Here is a 22500-nt window from a genome sequence, read left to right on the forward strand (position 1 = left end):
GTGTGTGTGTGTGTGTGTGTGTGTGTGTGTGTGTGTGTGTGTGTGTGTGTGTGTGTGTGTGTGTGTCCTGAACGTGACCCTCTCTGTTGCTTCCGCAGGTGCGTTGCAGATCGAGAGCAGTGAGGAGTCGGATCAGGGCAAGTATGAGTGTGTAGCTATGAACAGCGCGGGGACTCGCTACTCCGCCCCCGCCAACCTCTACGTGCGAGGTAAGAACTGCACACGGGGAAACCCCCCACATAACACTCCTGACCTAACCACAGCTCGCCGCTGGGCCGCAGGACCCAGTCTTTACCCCTACAGCACCAGCCTCACTCCCTCAGTCCCGCACGGACCTCCAGACCCTGAGGATTGTGGGGGTTTCATTGTTGTTATTGTTGCTGTTTTTTGGTTTGCAGTCTGCCTTGATGTTTCTCTTCCCAACACACTGGAGTTTAGTAGCAGCTCTCCACTTTAAACAGAGTCTGACCCTAGCAGGGTGGACTCAGGGTGCATGAGGGTGGAGATCTTCACAGAGCTGGGAGAGCAGGCTCGGGTGGAGCCGGGTAGAGCCGGGTGGAGCCGGGTGGAGTGTGCTGATGTGTGCAGGTGGGCTGTGGAATTCCCCAGGATGCCGTTGAGGAGCTCCAGCTCATTACAGAGTTTGGCTGTAGTGTAGACCACAGCCTGACTACACCTGCTGCACACATGAACCCTGTCTCTCTTCATCCTGCTGTAGTGTAGACCACAGCCTGACTACACCTGCTGCACACATGAACCCTGTCTCTCTTCATCCTGCTGTAGTGTAGACCACAGCCTGACTACACCTGCTGCACACCTGAACCCTGACTCTCTTCATCCTGCTGTAGTGTAGACCACAGCCTGACTACACCTGCTGCACACCTGAACCCTGACTCTCTTCATCCTGCTGTAGTGTAGACCACAGCCTGACTACACCTGCTGCACACCTGAACCCTGTCTCTCTTCATCCTGCTGTAGTGTAGACCACAGCCTGACTACACCTGCTGCACACATGAACCCTGTCTCTCTTCATCCTGCTGTAGTGTAGACCACAGCCTGACTACACCTGCTGCACACATGAACCCTGTCTCTCTTCATCCTGCTGTAGTGTAGACCACAGCCTGACTACACCTGCTGCACACATGAACCCTGACTCTCTTCATCCTGCTGTAGTGTAGACCACAGCCTGACTACACCTGCTGCACACATGAACCCTGTCTCTCTTCATCCTGCCGTCTGTGGCTCCAATGTGGCTCTAGAACGTGGCTGTTGAGAGTGATGAAGAGGAACGTTCAGGTTCCACAGTTCTAGAAAAGATCCTGACAATCTGCAGGTCTGTTTTTGTTTTGAAGAATACTGAACATCAGGCCCAGAATTCTTTCAGAACCTGATAAAACTCACAGATCAGATTCATCAGCAGAGTAAAACACGTCTGTGTACAAACAGATGGGTGTGTTTGTTATCCGACCTGGGTTTGAAACTGTCCATGTGATGAAAGTGTCTTTGTGTTTGTGAGAGAGACAGAGTCAGAGAAAATAAGTGTGTGATGTGTGAATAATGTGTGTGTGAGTGTGAGTGTGTGTATGTGTGCGAGTGTGTGTGTATGTGTGCGAGTGTGTGTGTATGTGTGCGAGTGTGTGTATGTGTGCGAGCGTGTGTGTGTGTGTGTGTGTGTGTGTGTGTGTGTGTGGTGTGTGTGTGTGTGGCGGGGGTATTCAGGTGCATGAAGAAGAGGAGGTGGTGGTTTCTCTTCATGAGCTCCTCGTGTCTCAGCACGGTTCCTTGCCCTGATCACAGAGTCAGAACCCGATGATCCAATCAAAGACTGACAGGCTGGATCAGATCCACGCAGGCGTCCGTGAAGTCTTTGATCTTAACTCAGACCACACACGCAACGGATAGAACACATACTCAGAACCTTCAGATGAATCAGTTTTAATATATATTTATGAGTGACTGAAATCACAACCCCCTTCCATTTTTGTGACCTGTGTGTGTGTGTGTGTGTGCGTGTGTGTGTGTGTGTGGTTCGTGTAATGCGGCAGTCTTTTTTGAAATCTTTTATCTTGGCGAGACACTCCAGCTCTGCAGATGCTTTTGTGGGAAGAGCTGGACCCTGTTGGAGATTAGTGCTCCACCCTCCAGGAGCTGCACAGAGATGGTGTTTACTCCACCCTGTGTAGGGTCTGGGTATTTCTTGAAAGGTTTTATTCCAGTATTCATTTGGTGGTCCCTGTGTGAACTCTTCCTCCAACAGGTGTGTCTAAGAACAATCTCAATCTGTCACAGGATCATATTTCCAGCTTTGTGTGTGTGTGTGTGTGTGTGTGTGTTGGCAGCCCCCTCTTGCCTGTCTTTAGTACACTTCCTCTTCCTCTTCTCCTCTGTCTTTTTATGCATTGCCGTTTTGTTTCTTCTCATGTGTGTGTGTGTTCTGTGTCTCTTGTGTGTATCTAAGCATACACACATGCTGTATATGGGATTTGTCCTTCCACAAAGTGCTTCTCCTGTTCCATGAGAGCCGTGTGTTCATCTCCCATGAGCCTCAGTGCTCTGGAAGACACATGCGACCGTCTTTGACTCCTCACAGCTTCACGCATCGCTTATGCTGATAAATGTGTGTTTGAGACATTTCTTTGTGCTGTGTGTGTGTGTGTGTGTGTGTGTGTGTGTGTGTGTGTGTGTGTGTGTGTGTGTGTGTGTGTGTGTGTGGATGAGTGTGTGGATGAGTAGGCCAAACATAATTTTAGGGTCCAGACTATTGAGGCCAGATAGAATTAGAAAAGCTTTTGAATAGTAATGATGAGATGTATACAGACAGCTAGAGAAGACATTTGCTAAAATAATTTGTATATGTGTGTGTGTGTGTGTGTGTGTGTGTGTGTGTGTGTGTGTGTGTGGGTGTGTGTGTGTGTGTGTGTGTGTGTATCAGTGCTTTGTGTCATTGTTGTCATGTTCTTAATGCTTGTCTTTTATGGATAAGCAGAATATTTGCCTGTTTCACTTTCTCTGTTTCTCCCTGTCTTCTTGCTCTCCCGCCTCCTCTCTACCCCCCCCCCTCTCTCTCTCTCTCTCTCTCTCTCTCTGACTTTGTTTCCCTTCATCTCCATTGCACCCTGCCATCCAAATCACTCCACTCCCCATGTCAGACCAGCGTGAAGGTGGGTTCCTTCTGTTCTCTCTTCACTTACACGGAGGCCCTGTGTGTTGGAGCCCACAGCTCGATGTGGCTTCCTCCTCCCTCCCAGTTCTCCTCCCAGTTCTCCTCTCAGTCCTCCCCCACGCCTCCCTGTGGCCTCTATGTCCCCGTGATTGCTACCCCTGTCCCATTTTCCAAGGAGTCCTCCCCAGTGCCCTGTGGCCTGATGCATGTAGCTGTGTCCCGTGTTTCATCCGCCAGCTTTACCTGCCCTGTGCCACCATGTGTCGCCCTGTGCTGCCCTGTGCCGCCCTGTGCCGGGCTGTACCGGGCCGTACTGGTCTGTGCCGGGCTGTACCGGGCCATACTGGTCTGTGCCGGGCTGTGCTGGGCCGTACTGGGCTGTACTGGGCTGTGGCGAGCTTGCTCCTGGCATGAAGTCTCTGCATCTTTATTATTTCTTCAGATGTGCACTGTATATGGGACATGCAAATTATTTCAGTTTGTATCTTATTTTGGTTGTTTCTTATTTTTGGGTTATTACTTCTTCCATTTTTGTCTTCTTTTGGGGTTTTGTTGTTTCAAACTTGTGCTCTGTGGACGATTCAGCAGTGTCCCCGCAGGTAGGCCATCTAAATAAACCACCTTGGCTTTGTAGAGACTCATTACTGTCAAGGTCAGATCCCAGATACTGAACACATCAGCAGAAGTGTGTTTACGGGCCAGTGGCAGGAAGTGGTGTCCCACACCAAACTCCTTTGGTCCAGAACTGGTTCCGCTGGGTAAAGCAGCCGTGGTTGTTATTTTGGTTCTGGCATCAGCTTTGCTGCGGCGTGTGACCCAGAGGAAGCGGTGCAGACCATGCTGGGTTCCTGAAGCGCTCTTCCAAACCGAGCCATGCAATCGGACCCCAGAAACCACAGCAGCACACAGGGAGTCTTGTCTCCATGGAAAAGGAAGGTGACATCTAAAAGTTTGGTCTCACTTATGTAGAAAGATATTTAGATATCCAGGTCCTACTATCTAGAAATATATTTAGATTTATTATTTTATTAATTAAACCTTTATTTCACCAGGCAAGTCATTAAGAACAATTTTCTTATTTACAATAACAGCCTGACAAAAGGCAAAGCCCTTTGGCATACATATGACAACAACAATGCCAGGACATAGAATAAAAGAAAGGAGAAAGAAAGCTATGTGTAAATCAAAGAGCATCTGTATAACAGTTGCACTTGACAGCTAAATGCTCTGCGACAGCCTTCCTGAAAACACGCACTGGGATAAAATTCTCCAGTTTTTGTGTTTTTGAAGATGATGATTTTGATATCTAGTAAGATATCTAGAGAAGCAGGTTCTGATTTCTAGTTGAAATGTAGATATTAAGATGCTGATATAGAGATATCCAGTCAAATGTAAAAGTTAGCTGTAGTGTGTTGTAGATTGAGTTACTCTCACGTGGCTGACAGACAGTCATACACAGCACTCATAAGAGCAGGTGTGCATATCAGCACTGGTGTATTCTGAGATGACCAGGGTCTGTGTTACAGGAGCTGTGAAGGTCACAGCTATGTGCATGACGACATCTGGCATTTCTAGCTGTCATCATAGACTCTGAATTACAATGAGACAGGAGACACGCCCCCTGGAGACACGCCCCCTGGAGACACGCCCCCTGGAGAAGCCTTGCTTCCATTATAAGGGTGGATTTTCCCTGCTGGCTGAGCGATCTGATCAGTGCTACTTTTAGTGAATCAGACTTTCATTTACATCATGACATCGATTATATGAGCCAAAATGATCGTATGAGCCAAAACTGCATCTGCATTAACGGATGGTTTGTTTATTTATTTATTTGTCTGTTTGTTTGTCAGCATGCTCTGTTGGTTTCTGCATTGCTACCTACCTGCTTGAACTGTTGCTCGATATGGCTTCAGGAAATGTGTGTGTGTGTGTGTGTGTGTGTGTGTGTGTGTGTGTGTGTGTGTGTGTGTGTGTGTGTGTGTGTGTGTGTGTGTGTGTGTGTGTGTCTCTGCATTACTAATGACCACATCTCCATTGCTCCACTCACTCTAGCTGAGCTTGCCTAAGTGAGCTCAGTGATTAAGGTCTAGGAGGGGCGGGGTATCGGCCATGCCCCTCCCCCAGCCCCTCCTCAGCCCCTCCCCTTGCCCTTCCTCAGCTCCTCCCCTTGTCCCTCCCTCTGCCCTGCAAGGGGGCCCTGGGTCAGCACACCACCCTCCCACTCACTCCTGACCTCAGCCATCACAGTGTGACCATCCTCCATGTCCATGGTAACATGGCTTCCTGTGTGTGTAGGATGACTAACGTGAACTAACGTGGTCTCTCTCTCCCTGCTGGTTACCTGCCAGCACACTCACACAACAGCCTGTGCTTCCTAACACACTCACTCACTGACTCTGTGTTCAGACTGTGTTGCCTGCTGATTGTAACTACTATAACTATGTGCAAAAACTCCACCCTCGGGTCTAACACACACCACCCACACCACCCTCAGGTCTAACACTCACACCACTCACACCACTCACACCACCCACACCACCCTCAGGTCTTAGACTCACACTGCAGCCTCTGTGTCCACACAACCCAACCGTGGCCTGGGTGTGGGTTGACCAGTCCAGGTAAAATAATGTAACCTAAATACACACACACACACACACACACACACACACACACACAGTAAAATTAGAGAGCTGTTTGTTTTGGTGAACATATATATATGGTTAACATGAGGTGGTTAACATGAAGGAGGAGGCAGGAAACTGTTGTGTAGTCTCAGGGAGTTTGTATGATCTCTCCAGCTGCTAGATGTCCAGACAGAGTAATATTTACTGTCCCACATTTCACTCTCAGAAACTCTTGGTGCTGTTTGTTTTGCGTGGCCATGTGCAGGAGGTGTGATGTTTGGCCCAGTCTGCCCAGTATGTTCAGCAGCCAAACGTACTGCTCCACTGTGGAGAGTCATCCCTCCAACACCTGCTATGCAAAATGCGTTCTCCTCCTTTCCCAATTTCCTGCTGAGGAAATTATCTGCTAAAGTTTACATCCATGTTAAGTCGTCCAGCGCTTGAGGAGATTGGGCTGTTCAGTCATTTTACGGTGTTTTTGTTACCCCTGACAAGCCCACAGGAGACATCTGAGTGATGTCTAATAAACGTCCCGTGAACTACACACACAAACAGGGAGGCAAGAACATCCAGAATTTCCAAATATCTGTGCAGATGTTCTCAGGCTTCTGATAGAACATTGTCCAGCCACTGTTAGGCCATCACACCTGCTGTGAACTCTTAGAGAATCGCACCTGCTGCAAATATATAATACCCAGTTCATTCTGTTCGCTTTTGCAGTCAGTGTCCAGAAACTACACACACATCTAAAACCACAGAGTGAAAGTATTTTTACTTCAGGGAAATAATTAGTTATCAATATCTCATAATTGCAGTGTAGCATCTTAACACACAGTATCTACTCACGCCCACCAACTTGATCAATAACTTTAATCTCTTCGAGAAACGCCTGACCTGAAATATCAATTTCTCTGAATTCTACTGGTATTTCCTTGTCATTAAATAAGTAAGACAACACGTTAGCGGCACCTTACCATGTCAGGAAGAAACAGGATGTTATTTTATGATACCAGGACACCTCCTTGGGGACTAGCTTGCTTCACTGTGTCTGCATTGTTTCATAAACCAGAGGCTTTGTACATGTTTTGCTAAGCAGATGATGTGACAACACTAAACTTATTGCCATTTTATTTAGATAACGTGCTTGTCACTCCACCCCCACATTTGCATATGCTATCATTATTAACCAACAGTGATACAATATAGGGAAATAGCAGACATCTTCTAGCCAATCCGACAGAGCTATTTTCCATGGCCCTGACAAACAAAATAACTGCTAAGGTGTAATAAAGAATATACATACTGATAAAGATGACACATGTCTTGAAGCCACTGTACCTGTAGACAGGTGTGGACCCGTGTAGACAGGTGTGGACAGGTGTTATATTTAAGGTGCGCGATGAGTAGGGTGAAAACACAATGCACTTCTTTGTGGGTGGGACCAAGATAAACCTAGACATCGAGTGTTAAACTAGACCGTGAGGATGGGCAGGTCATGGTCTCTCTTTGCCATGCTCAGATTGAGGTCGTCACTGTTGGGACAACCAAGATTCAGCTCCAGGATCCATGAGCAGAGAGAAGGCAAGACTCCAAACCTGCTGGTTCTGAAGGATAACCCACCATGTTTACACCTGGAACTAAAGCCCGTCTTGCCGTTCATCCAATTGATCTGCACAAAGAAAAAAATGATAGCATGTATCACATAAAATACTTGGTGGCTTCGATTTCAACTTTTTCAGCTGGTGGCGTCTGGATCGCTGGTTGGTCCCTGGAGCACAACATAATGAGAATTCCATCATATTCTGTTCGGGAAACTTTTGACCTAAAACATCTATTTCTCTTTAATCTTCTTAAGGTGTTTCTTGAGTGCTTTGGGGTGATGACAGTAGCAATCTCCATCCCACCCCAACAGATGCCTGGGGCAGTAGGGGCAGAAATGACAGCAGCCTGCAGACACTACCGTCATTTAAATGCCCCTCTCAGAGCTCAGTACACTTCTCATTTAAGTAAGAAGTTTTGCACAAAATGACCTTCAAAGTGGTTCAGCATTTCTGTCCTCCTACCGTAGCAGAAGAACAGAGGAAGGTAAAAAGTAAAGGAGTTTGTATATTTTGGTGATGCGGGCTACGGCGGCCTGAGTCTCCAGGGCAGTGCTATTACTACAAACACTGAGGCATGTTCTCTGCTTCAGCCAGACACAGCTCGATAATCAGTTAATGTGCAGAATCAGGACTGTTGAATCAGGTGTGTTGAATAAAGTGTGCCGTATTGGATATTGTGAATCAGATATGTTGAATTAGATCATGTCAAATCAGGAGTGCTGAATCAAATGTAATGAATCAAATGTGTGAATCAGTGTTGCTGAATTGGATGTTTACACTGAATCTTATGTCTCCACTTTTGGTTTCCTTGTGCAGTCAACAAAACAAGAAGATTTGGTACACTCGAAGGCACTGTGTTTGTCTCTGAGTTCGTGGGTGTCTGACTCTCTATTGCACCCTTGAAGTAAGAGCCAGGATCTCAGGAACGGGCTGACAGCAGCGTGCTAGGAGAGAGCTGTGCTGGTGTTTGCCTGTGGGCTTTAGTGCTGGACACGTTTCTTTGCCATGTGTAATTAGGGCAGCTCTGCCTCTCAGCGACCAGGCGATGAGGCACGCATGTGTGATTCTCGGAGAACACGAGAAGCTTTAGTGAGGAGCATCTGGAGCTTCACGTCCAGCACACTCCCAGCGCCGTTAGCATGGGAGCATGGGCCTCAGGTCTCGCTAGTCCTGACCTTTCTGTGGATATGCGGGACCGTTTCTAAGTCTGTTGGGACCAAGGCCAGGCCCAGTGGAGGTGGAGTGTTCAGGGCAGTGAGGGTTCAGTGACTATCACCACCTCAAATCAGTTTCTTAACCAACACAGTTCACCACTCAACAAGTAGTTTCCTCCACGTATGTTTTACAGCAACAACAAAAAAAGAAAACAGTCCACGTCAGAGTGATACAAGGCCCAGTGTGTCTTCAGAGCAGTAGCTGTGTAGCTGCAGTCAAACCCCATAAGTGTCTGTGCCAGCTACCCTGCAGGTGTGCACACATTCAGTCATACCTGTCTCAGGAGGGCTGCACTTCCTGTCTCCCCTCCCCCTCACCTGACCTCTAACTCCGCCCCTTCTTGTCCTCCTATGACAGTGCGAAGAGTGCCACCACGCTTCTCGATCCCCCCCACCAATCACGAGGTGATGCCAGGAGGCAGCATCAACCTGACGTGCGTGGCGGTGGGCGCTCCCATGCCCTACGTCAAGTGGATGGCGGGAGAGGTGGAGCTCACCAAGGAAGAGGAGATGCCCATCGGGAGGAACGTGCTGGAGCTCACCAACATCCGCCAGTCAGCCAACTACACGTGTGTGGCCATCTCCTCTCTGGGCATGATCGACACCACCGCCCAGATCACTGTGAAGGGTGAGAGTTCATCTGTCCCTTTATCGCATCGTGACTACAGGGACACACACAACACATGCAACTGCTCACTCACTCACTCACTCACTAATTCATTATTTCATTCATCCATTCATCTTATTAATTAATTCATTCATTCATTCGTTCGTTTGAAAAGACGGCTGTGTGTGTAAGATTAACTAACAGTACCCACAACCTTGCTGCTGGCCATTGGCCTACCATGCATTTATCTTCACTGGTCTAGCAGCCTAAGGCAGGGCTGACCAGGGCTCCCACAGCTCTGGTACTGGTCTGTGGTACTGGTCTGTGGTACTGGTCTCTCTCTATCGTATTTGCTGAAGTAGGTCTCATTAATAACAGAGTTGGGAGGGGAGGGTTTCCATGCCAGCAGCTTATCAATCTTTCATCAGCTCTGAAACGTGATGAATAACTCCCTGCATCATCCCCATTACTGTCACAGAGCTATTTTACACCCAGACCCAAACCAGGGAATATCCCGCCCTTAGCTTCCTCCTGATAAGAACAAGCTCAGATCCAACACCTCGTTTATTGCACTGTTTATCACAAGTCTTGAGTGTCAGAGGTTAGCCCAGACTTCCACATCTGGTTAGTCGATCAGGCTGTGAAATACAGACAGAGAGGGAGAGAGAGAGGGAGGGGGAGGGAGAGAGAGAGAGAGAGAGAGGGAGAGTGCTGAGACAGAAAAGGAAGAATAGAGGTATTTCTCTGTTCAGACAGAGTATTAACCACCATATCCATCTTACTGTTATAATGGTCTTTACCTGCAGTTATCAATTATTAATTGTGCCAGTTTCATAAACTGAGTCATTCCAGGAGTTTTAATCATCTGTGGTTTTGGCTCTCTCTAAGAATGACCGGGGTGACGCAGGGCTTTGAGGGTTGAACTCGGCATGTCGTAGTGCTAATCTCTTCTGTACATGGGGCTTGTATGCACACGGATCAAGGGAGCCCTCTGAATACGGCACCACTCTGATACTCTTCAAGTCTTTCAGAGGGAACCGGAAGGTGTTGTGGGATTTGGACGCAGTGCGATATTTCCGTAGCGTATTTGAGCTCCATAAAGCGGCACGAAGCCGGCATGTGGCGTGTCTTTTCCTGCCGTTCCCACAACACTGCATCGGTCTCTCGTGAGACCACTTTGACTCTGACTGCAACCCAAAAGCTGTTTGAAGTCATTCTCAGCTGCAGTATAATCACACTGCAGACACTTTGCTGTCCATCTGGGACGCGGGAGGCAGAAACTCGGCCCCCGTCCAGAGAGCCAACATGGATACAGTTCCAGCGCAGAACCCTCAGGGTCCTGGACCCATGCACATTCCCACAGATTCACAAACGTTCAACGTGTGCTTCCATACCACGGTGTCAGCAGCCATTAAACTGCCTTGCAAATGGCTTACAGATTATGAGTTTTACATAATTGAAATACAGCTTATCAAAGGTTTGTTTTTTTATTTGGGTACATGGATAAATGTAGTTGAAAGCTATGCTGAACCCACTGACTGTCCTGAACCACCACAGAAAATAAAAAACAAGTATGGAGTGAAATGTTGTCATTTCATTTTAATTTTCAAAAATGTCATTTTTATTTCTGTCTCAGTTTTCACAGAAGTTCCATAAAATATAAAAAACTAATATTGTTATTCCAGTGATTATGTATTGGGATCCCCAGAACTCTAAATAATAAATCATGTGTTATCTAGCCCTTCCTCGCCCCCCCACCTCTCTCATCGTCACGGAGACCACGGCCACCAGCGTGACCCTGACGTGGGACTCCGGGAACCCAGAGCCCGTGTCCTACTACGTGATCCAGTACCGGGCGCGGAGCTCCGACACGGGTCACCAGGAGGTGGACGGTGTGGCGTCCACGCGCTACAGCATCGGGGGCCTCAGCCCGTACTCCGAGTACGAGTTCCGCGTGATGGCGGTGAACAACATCGGGCGCGGGCCGCCCAGCGGGTCGGTGGTGACCCGCACGGGCGAGCAGGCGCCCTCGTCCGCTCCCCTGCGCGTGCAGGCCCGCATGCTCAGCGCCACCACCATGCTGGTGCAGTGGGACCCCCCGGAGGAAGCCAACGGGAACGTGCGGGGATACCGCGTCTACTTCACGACCCAGCCGCACAGCCCGCTCAGCACCTGGCACAAGCACAACACGGACGCCAGCCACCTCACCACCATCTCCGGCATGGTGCCCAACGTCACCTACAGCCTGAGGGTCCTGGCCTTCACGTCCGTGGGGGACGGACCGCCATCAGACGTGCTGCAGATCAAAACTCAGCAAGGCGGTGAGAGAGAGAGAGAGAGAGAGAGAGAGAGAGAGAGAGTGTGTGTGTGTGTGTGTGTGTGTGTGTGTGTGTGTGTGTGTGTGTGTGTGTGTGTGTGTGTGTGTGTGTGTGTGTGTGTGTGTTTTAGAGTCTTTAATTAATATATGACCTGGGTGCTGATCTGGGTGCTGTTCACTGGGTGCTGATCTGGGTGTTGTTCCCTGGGTGTTGTTCCCTGGGTGCTGATCTGGGTGCTGATCTGGGTGCTGTTCCCTGCAGTTCCTTCCCAGCCCATGGACTTTGAGGCAGAGGCGGAGCTGGACACACGGGTCATGCTCACGTGGCTGTGGCCGGTTCAGGACCACATCACCAAGTACGAGCTGATTTACTGGGAGGCTGACTCAGGGAACAAGGTACCCACTACACCACCACCATAACACCAACACCACCACCACTACCACACTCAACACCACCACCACTACCACACTCAACACCACCACCACTACCACACTCAACACCACCACCATAACACCAACACCACCACCACTACCACACTCAACACCACCAACATAACACCAACACCACCACCACTACTACACTCAACACCACCACCATAACACTAACGCCACCACCACTACTACACTCAACACCACCACCATAACACTAACGCCACCACCACTACTACCCTCAACACCACCACCATAACACTAACACCACCACCACTACCACACTCAACACCACCACAACACCAACACCACTACTACACTCAACACCACCAACATAACACCAACACCACCACCACTACTACACTCAACACCATCACCATAACACTAATGCCACCACCACTACCACACTCAACACCACCACCATAACACTAACGCCACCACCACTACTACACTCAACACCACCACCATAACACTAACACCACCACCACACTCAACACCACCACCATAACACCAACACCACCACACTCAACACCACCACCATAACACTAATGCCACCACCACTACCACACTCAACACCACCACCATAACACTAACGCCACCACCACTACCACACTCAACACCATGACCATAACACCACCACCACCACACTCAACACCACCACCATAACACCACCACCACTACCACACTCAACACCACCACCATAACACTAATGCCACCACCACTACCACACTCAACACCACCACCATAACACCAACACCACCACCACTACTACACTCAACACCATCACCATAACACCACCACCACCACACTCAACACCACCACCATAACACCACCACTACTACACTCAACACCATCACCATAACACTAACGCCACCACCACTACCACACTCAACACCACCACCATAACACTAACGCCACCACCACTACCACACTCAACACCACCACCATAACACTAATGCCACCACCACTACCACACTCAACACCACCACCATAACACTAACGCCACCACCACTACCACGCTCAACACCATGACCATAACACCACCACACTCAACACCACCACCATAACACCACCACCACTACCACACTCAACACCACCACCATAACACTAATGCCACCACCACTACCACACTCAACACCACCACCATAACACCAACACCACCACCACTACTACACTCAACACCATCACCATAACACCACCACCACCACACTCAACACCACCACCATAACACCAACACCACCACCACTACCACACTCAACACCACCACCATAACACTAACGCCACTACCACACACAACACCACAACCATAACACTAATGCCACCACCACTACCACACTCAACACCACCACCATAACACCAATACCACCACCACTACCACACTCAACACCACCACCATAACACTAACGCCACCACCACTACCACACTCAACACCATGACCATAACACCACCACCACCACACTCAACACCACCACCATAACACCAACACCACCACCATGACCACACTCAACACCACCACCATAACACTAATGCCACCACCACTACCACACTCAACACCACCACCACTACTACACTCAACACCATCACCATAACACCACCACCACCACACTCAACACCACCACCATAACACCAACACCACCACCACTACCACACTCAACACCACCACCATAACACTAACGCCACTACCACACACAACACCACATCCATAACACTAATGCCACCACCACTACCACACTCAACACCACCACCATAACACCAATACCACCACCACTACCACACTCAACACCACCACCCTAACACTCACACCTTTAACACTACCACACACAACACCACCTCCATAACACCAACACCACCACCACTACTACACTCAACACCACCACCTTAACACTAATGCCACTACCACACACAACACCATCACCATCCTTACCACCTCAACCAACACTAGCACCTACAACAGCATTTGCAGTTTCAGATATGGAGGTGATAGTAAGGACTGTCTCACTGGGTCACATAATTCAGTGTGTTTTATAGCACATGACTCCTTTACATGGAGCATTTACAGCAATTACTAAGGTAGTGTGATACGACGACTAATAATAACAGCTAGTGTAAAACACTGCGGGTGTAAAATCATGGCAGGTGTAAAATCACAGCGAGTGTAAATCACAGCGAGTGTAAAACACAGCGGATGTAAAAACATAGCAAGTGCAACAGCACTAGTCTGCTTATCATAGCAGGACATGACGATACAGACGCACGATCACGTGATCTGTAGGTGAGCAAGATAATTGAGTTATTCATTATGTTTTTCTCTCCTTCTCTATCTCTGCATCTCACAGAACCATCTGACCTTTGATCCTGCTGGTTCCTATGCCGTCGAAGGCCTGAAGCCCGATACTGTGTACGAGTTCATGCTGGCGGCCCGGTCCGAGCTGGGCGTGGGCGTTTTCACACAGCCCGTCCAGGCTCGCACGGCTCAGTCCTGTGAGTAGCAGTGGCATCCCACACCCGCGGCTTCCTTCTCTCTCTCTCTCTCTCTCTCTTTCTCTCTCTCTCTCTCTCTCTCTCTCTCGCGCGCGCTCTTGTCCGGCTCCGGCGTTCTCTCGCCCCCTGCTGGCTGTTTCAGTCATAGCTACCATCTTTACTCTGGTAAGGTGGGTCTGCTGGTCGTTCCTTCTAGCTGGTTACGAGGGTGATTGCAGAGTTTTGCTCTCTAACACACATTCCTGTCCGTGGTGATGTGGTCTTGAGGAGGCCATATTCATGTGAGATGTTGCTCCTCGAGCCCTTGGAATCAGCTGCTGACTTGAAGGTGGGTGAGATTTGGGACAAGCAGTAATGCGCAAACATTGCTCTGCAGAACCATCAGTCTGCCATTTCACATACTTGTTTATTTATGTGTTTTTGTTTATTTCTCACCATGGTTTTTTAAAACTCAAACAGCCCTGTGCTTTAAGGCTGTTCAGATAAGGAGCCTCAAGCTGTGAAGATTTAATCCACACAGCTTCCAGGCGTTAATTTAACTGCCACGACTCTCACAGGCTCCCCTTTATTGGCTGGGTCCTGTTCCGTGATTGGTGGGTTGAGGTTTCTTCTCCTCGGTGGTGTCAGAGTGACGCTGACTTCTCAGTGTAATCTCAGTCCTGACATCCCAGGCCAAGTCCCCGTCACTCAGACGACTGAGCCACTGAATATTTATGACAGCTCTTAAAAGGAATCAGGGATTTTGGGGGGCTGTTTTGTTCAGACTGTCAGCTGAAGGAGGCCTGGCACTTGGGTGGGGGTGGGTGTTCTCCATTCCCACAGGAACACTGCCCCCTGCTGGTCATCTGTGATTTCGCCTTTCATATAGCGCATGCAGAGACAATGTCCCCCAGAGACCCACAACCTGCAATCTCATCCTCTCCCTATCTGTCTGTCTCTTTGCCACACACACATCCACACACACACTTTCTTTTTCACCTATGTCATTCTTCCTTGCCTTTTGTGCTGTTTATCACAACTCCTTTCATCTACTTTCTTTTTCCCTTTATCTTCCACATTCGTTTATCTCTGTCACACCCTCTCCTTTTCTTCCATTTCTTCCTTTCACATTTCAGCACCCTCTCACTCTCTCTCTCTCTCTCTCTTCCTCTCCCCCTCTCCCTCACTTTCCCTCTCTCTCCCACTCTCTCTCTCTCTCTCTCCCTCTCACGTACCCTCACTCTCACTTTCTCCATTTTGTCTCAGTCATTTCTCTTCTCTCTTCATGCATTTCGCAAAATCTCTTCAACCTCCTACATCTACATCTACACCTCTACATCACATCTTTTCTCTCTCTCCTTCTTTTCCTGTCCTTACTCTCTTTCTGTGGGGTTCATTTATCATGCTCTCTCGCTGTCACGTGACCATCAGGACGGCTCACCTGGACGTCCTGGGCTGTCCTCCATGGCAGCCCCATGTTGGTGTGGTTAATGTGACGCTGAGGTTCTAGAAGGTTCCTCTGTGCTGTGCCCAAAGCCTCGGTCATGTCATCCCAGTCCTTTGGTGACGACGTATACTCAATCAGCAAAGTGGAAGCCCAACTTAACAAAGCCGACCAACTCAGATATTCAAACTCTCACCAACTCTGTATGCCCTAAAAATGAAATAATGATTAGATGATCTTGACCAAGGCTTTTTGCCACGTACAGGAGTTCTCCACGTAACCAGGTCCTTCTCGTCCATGTGCTGGTGGCGTTGTTTCATTTGTAGGCTGGGGTCCATGTCACACCAACACCGGTGTTGGTCTTCTGTTTCCTTCATTTGTGTCGGTCTGCTTCTCCGGACTTGGGACAGCTGGTCAGCAGGGCAATGACAGGAAATGAAAGCAAGTAGGCGTGATGTCCTGTGAACATGTTATTCTTTCTGCAACACATTCACACATTACCACACCAAGAGAATGAGATACCACACACACCTAAAACACACACACACTTCAAAACAAACACCAAACAAGCATACACACACACACACACACACACACACACACACACACACACACACACACACACACACACACACACACACACACACACACACACACACCAGAACAAGCTAAGCATGACATTAATCTCAGTTCTAGTCTCTGCACAGCAGCACAGTGTAGTACACATTGAATAGAAGTTTCCAGAACCTTCTTTCGAGCCTCAGACCACCTTTCTCCGGTCCTGACTGCGTATGACTCCACCTCCACCTGCCCCCTCACCTCCACCCTCACCCCCACAGCACCGTCGGCCCCCCCGCAGGACGTCAACCTGCTCAGTCTCTCCTCAACCAGCATCAAGGTGAGTTGGGTCGCACCTCCTGCTGCCAGTCGCCACGGGAACCTTGTGTGCTACTCGCTGGCCTATCAGGAGGTCTCGGGGGCGGACCGCGAGCGTCACGTGGTGGAGAACATTCCGGCGCACGTGACCAGCTACGTGCTGGAGAGCCTAGAGAAATGGACGGAGTACCGGGTTTGGGTCAGAGCCCACACTGACGCTGGGGCCGGGCCGGAGAGCTCCAGCTCACGCATCAGAACCAGCGAGGACGGTACGCTCTCCCGCGGATCCAACTGCTACGGACCCTTCCGTCTGTCCAGAGCTAGCACTTCCTCCTGCTCCTCCCTGCTTCTACCAGCTACACCACGCTCAGCATACCCCTTCATACCCCTTCATACCCCTTAATGCCCCTTCATACCCCTTAATACCCCTTCATACCTCTTAATACCCCTTAATACCCCTTCATACCCCTTAATGCCCCTTCATACCCCTTAATACCCCTTCATACCTCTTAATACCCCTTCATACCCCTTCATACCCCTTAATACCCCTTCATACCCCTTAATGCCCCTTCATACCCCTTAATACCCCTTCATACCTCTTAATACCCCTTCATACCCCTTAATGCCCCATTCATACCCCTTAATACCCCTTCATACCTCTTAATACCCCTTCATACCCCTTAATGCCCCTTCATACCTCTTAATACCCCTTCATACCCCTTAATGCCCCTTCATACCCCTTAATACCCTTTCATACCTCTTAATACCCCTTCATACCTCTTAATACCCCTTAATAAGAATAACCCTGGAAGAGCCCCACGCTGATCTAAAAGGCTCACCAACAATCTCTCTACTTCTGTCTCTCTCTCTTCATCTCTCTCTAACTCTATCTCTCCCTACCTCTCTTTTCATCTCTATCTCTCCAGCTTTCCTTCTTTCTCTATCTTCATCTCTCTCTCTTTCTCTCTCTCTACCTTCCGGTGCCTCTGTCTTCTTCGAGCCATAGGTCATGGGACGTGCGTTGAGATGTCCAGGATGAGTCCAGTCCAACAGTGTTCACACAGGGCTCAGAAGGAGACAGTGAGATGGAGAGACAAAGGAAGAGAGAGAATTATACAGAGACAGAAGATGAGATAGATAGAGACAGAAAAAGCTGGAAAGTGAGAGACAAAGAGAGAGTGAGACAGAGAGACAACTCTACACATTTATCTGAATGTTTTCTGTGTCCACATTTCTATCTGTGATCCAGACTCCACTCAGCACCCACAACAGCTGTGTGTGTTTTTCAGTGTGTGTGTTTTTACACCACTCTCATCACAGCTGTGTGTCACTCACACCAGCCCAACACCCTCTACCTGTGGTTGTGTTGAGAGTGATCCTTCAACCTAATAACATCTACTGGTGGATCAGACTAGGCCACAGCTGGTTAGATGAACAACAGATGAAGTTAGATTAGTTGTGGCAGTCTGGAATTGTAAAGGTGTGTGTGTGTGTGTGTGTGTGTATGTATGTGTGTGTGTGTGTGCGTGTGCGTGTGTGTGCGTGTATGTATGTGTGTATGTATATGCGTGTGTGTGTGTGTTAGACCAACATCTGAATGGATGATGATTGCAGGAGTGTTCACCTCTCTCGTTCTTTCCATCTCTCTCCCCTCTCTCTCTCTCTCTCTCTCTCTCTCTCTCTCTCTCTCTCTCTCTCTCTCTCTCTCTCTCTCTCTCTAAACACAAGGGCTAAATTGCCATGTATGTATGTGTGTGTGTGTGTGTGTGTGTGTGTGTGTGTGTGTGTGTGTACATGTGTGTGTGTGTACATGTGTGTGTATACATGTGTGTGTGTGTTTCACACAAATTCTATCAACTTACTCTTCTGGAGGCCAAGGCCAGTTTCTACAGGCAAGCACATTCATCCTGTTTAGTGTCTTAAAGGAGGTGTCCACTGCTCAGGATTCCTACACACATATGTATCTTCATTACGTGGGGGCGGAGCCTAACTCTCAGCTGTCTTGAGTGTAATGTGGTAATGCTGAACGTGTTGACCTTTTGACCTTTCCCACCCTCGCTCCGCCTCTGACTCCACCTCTATCCATCAGTATTAACGTCTTGACCACCACTGCTCTATTTTATCAATACCTGATTGGATATTCTACTCACTCTCTCACAGGAGCTGTTGGAGAGGGTGTGAAAAGGCTTGTGTGTAAGAGAGTATGAAAGCGGTTGTGTGTAAGTGTGTGTGAGAGGTTGTGTGCTGTCCTTCAAGACTCTGCACATGGTAAACGCAGACCCTTCTGTAGGTTAACACCATGGTAAACGCAGGTCAGACAGGTTGATTTAAAGTGGTCAGTGAGTCTTCATACAGGGGTGCTGCTGGATATGTTTGACAGGTACTCTTCTTGTTTAATGTTTCTTCCTTTAATGACCAGAGGGATACAAAAACTCTCTGCTTGAGTGTGTGTGTGTGTGTGTGTGTGTGTGTACAGTATGTGTGCGTGAGTGTTCCCGTCTGAAGGTCTGAACCCGTCTTGCTCTCCCTGTCTGTCTGCAGTGCCAGGAGCTCCTCCACGCAGGGTGGAGGTGGACGTGGTGAACTCCACCACTCTGCGGGTGTCATGGAAGTCCCCCCTGGTGCAGAAGCAGCATGGCCAGATCCGTGGCTACCAGGTGGTGTACTCACGCCTGGAGGGTGGACAGCCCCGGGGTACGCCCAGCATCCTGGACGTGGCTCTCCCAGATGCCCAGGTACTACAGCCTTCAACGCCAAAAAAACTACAACTCCCAGACGCCTATGCCTGCAGTTCCACAGAGGATAGTTCGTACGAGATGTAATTCCTTCCCTCCCAGCTGAATCAAGGACATGAGCACTAACCATAAGTCACTGTGTGTGTGTGTGTGTGTGTGTGTGTGTGTGTGTGTGTGTGTGTGTGTGTGTGTGTGTGTGTGTGTGTGTGCGTGTGCGTGTGCGTGTGCGTGTGCGTGTGCGTGTGTGTGTGTGTGGGTTGTACATAAAGTAGATCATTGACCCTGGGATTTGCCATCAGCCTTTTCTGTTGTACATTTAAAATTACAGAAATAGCACTGGAGGTGTGGTTACACTGTAGAGGTGTGATTACATTGTAGAGGTGTGATTACACTAAAATACTGGACTATGTGGTTTCAATGGACTCCAGTATTTCAACATTTTTATTTATAAAGGCAACAGGGAAATTAAAAAGTCTTGACCATTTGTGGTAAAGAGGTACAGAGTAATGAGGTAGAGGGAGTCATAAGGTAGAAAGTTTTGGGGAGTCATGAGGTAGTTATGAGGGAGAGGGAGAGAGTATTGAGGTAGAGCGTATTGAGGTAAAGAGTATTGAGATAGAGAATATTGAGGTAAATAGTACTGAGGTAGATGGTATTGAGGTAGAGGGTATTGAGGTAGAGCGTATTGAGGTAGAGAGTATTGAGGTAGAGGGTATTGAGGTAGAGGGTATTGATGCAGAGGGTATTGATGAGGGCGTATTGAGGTAGAGGGTATTGAGGTAGAGAGTATTGAGGTAGAGGGTATTGAGGTAGAGGGTATTGATGAGGGCGTATTGAGGTAGAGGGTATTGAGGTAGAGCATATTGTGGTAGAGCGTATTGTGGTAGAGCGTATTGAGGTAGAGCGTATTGAGGTAGAGCGTATTGAGGTAGAGGGTATTGATGCAGAGCGTATTGATGCAGAGGGTATTGAGGTAGAGGGTATTGAGGTAGAGAGTATTGAGGTAGAGCGTATTGAGGTAGAGGGTATTGAGGTAGAGGGTATTGATGCAGAGGGTCAGAAGAGTCCAGGCTGTTGTACCTGGGTCTTCCTCCATGCCTCCTCCCCTTCACACTTTCACCCTCTCCTCCCTCTCTGTATTTCTCTGTCTCGCTCTGTCTCCCCCATTATCGCGCCCTATGACTCGTTCTCTCTCTCCTGTGATGCCTGTTCTCTTGGTTTGCTCATTCTGTTCCGCTCTCACCACTGATCGCCAACTCTGCTGCATTCCTGCCTTATCTGTGCATGTGAGGAAACTTGGGCAATACCCTGATTCTTCATCTAGCTTATCACACAAACACACACACACACACACACGCACACACACACACACACACACACACCTAAGCTTGGAGTGGAGAGGTGTTGTTTTCATGCATGAAGTTTGACCTGTGTGAGTTTACATTCCCCAGCAGTGACAGAGACGTGACTGCACATGCACACAGAGCACCTCTCCATCTCACCTCTCACCTCTCACCTCTCCATCTCACCTCTCACCTCTCACCTCTCCATCTCCCCTCTCACCTATCACCTCTCCATCTCCCCTCTCACCTCTCCATATCCCCTCTCACCTCTCACCTCTCACCTCTCCCCTCTCCCCTCTCCCCTCTCACCTCTCCATCTCCCCTCTCACCTCTCACCTCTCCATCTCCCCTCTCACCTATCACATCTCCATCTCCCCTCTCACCTCTCCATATCCCCTCTCACCTCTCACCTCTCCCCTCTCCCCTCTCCCATCTCCCCTCTCACCTCTCCATCTCCCCTCTCACCTCTCCATCTCACCTCTCCATCTCCCCTCTCACCTCTCCTGTTGTCATGGTGACAGGCCAGGTTCATGTTTACAGTTTATGGCCTTGTCCATATAGTTCTCTCATGGTTGCCTCTACTACAGATACTCCCCTATCAGTCCCTTGCCTCTCACCGTCTCACTGAGGAAGAGAGACAGTGTGAGATTGGGCTGTGGGGAGAGTCTTTCTCCCACAGCCCTGCCGTGACGTCCCTCTGACAGGATTCCTCTACAACTTGGCCAGTTTCCTCTTAACTTTTGGCTCAGTGTAACTGGATTACTGTGATACTAACATGCTTGGAGGTTAGAAAGACATTGGTGCAAGAGCCCGAGTGCTCTCACTCTCACACTCTGGCCTGATGAAGACTGAACTGGCAACAGAGGACAGAGAAGAGGAACACGGCCATCCTCTTTTCCAGCACGAGCCAAACCACAGTTACCAAGGACACCGACGTCCACAGGCCGTCTAACAGGAGAGAGCCAGCATGCATGATGTCTAATAGGAGAGATCCAGTATGTATGAGGTCTAATAGGAGAGAGTCAGTATGTATGAGGTCTAATAGGAGAGATCCAGTATGTATGGGGTCTAATAGGAGAGATCCAGTATGTATGAGGTCTAATAGGAGAGATCCATTATGTATGAGGTCTAATAGGAGAGAGTCAGTATGTATGAGGTCTAATAGGAGAGATCCAGTATGTATGAGGTCTAATAGGAGAGATCCAGTATGTATGAGGTCTAATAGGAGAGAGTCAGTATGTATGAGGTCTAATAGGAGAGATCCAGTATGTATGAGGTCTAATAGGAGAGAGCCAGTATGCATGAGGTCTAATAGGAGAGAGTCAGTATGTATGAGGTCTAATAGGAGAGATCCAGTATGTATGAGGTCTAATAGGAGAGATCCAGTATGTATGAGGTCTAATAGGAGAGAGCCAGTATGTATGAGGTCTAATAGGAGAGATCCAGTATGTATGGGGTCTAATAGGAGAGAGTCAGTATGTATGAGGTCTAATAAGAGAGATCCAGTATGTATGAGGTCTAATAGGAGAGATCCAGTATGTATGAGGTCTAATAGGAGAGAGCCAGTATGTATGAGATCTAATAGGAGAGATCCAGTATGTATGGGGTCTAATAGGAGAGAGTCAGTATGTATGAGGTTGTGTATGAGGTGTTTTGAGTATGAGTATGAACTCACTGATCCTGTCAG

At 48.7% G+C, this 22500-nt stretch overlaps 1 protein-coding gene across 1 annotated transcript in view; it reads left to right on the forward strand.

Annotated features, from left to right (window-relative positions):
* LOC143521799 (receptor-type tyrosine-protein phosphatase F-like) overlaps window positions 1-22500 on the forward strand; it is a 105977-nt gene that overhangs the window by 32346 nt on the left and 51131 nt on the right. The window contains 7 exon segments of the mRNA XM_077015142.1: window positions 99-209; window positions 8961-9230; window positions 10949-11530; window positions 11789-11922; window positions 14292-14436; window positions 16699-17004; window positions 19277-19470. Of these exon segments, the coding sequence (XP_076871257.1) occupies window positions 99-209; window positions 8961-9230; window positions 10949-11530; window positions 11789-11922; window positions 14292-14436; window positions 16699-17004; window positions 19277-19470 (1742 nt within the window).

This window comes from Brachyhypopomus gauderio, chromosome 8 (genome assembly GCF_052324685.1).
Source record: "Brachyhypopomus gauderio isolate BG-103 chromosome 8, BGAUD_0.2, whole genome shotgun sequence".
In the NCBI taxonomy this organism is placed as follows: Eukaryota; Metazoa; Chordata; class Actinopteri; order Gymnotiformes; family Hypopomidae; genus Brachyhypopomus; species Brachyhypopomus gauderio.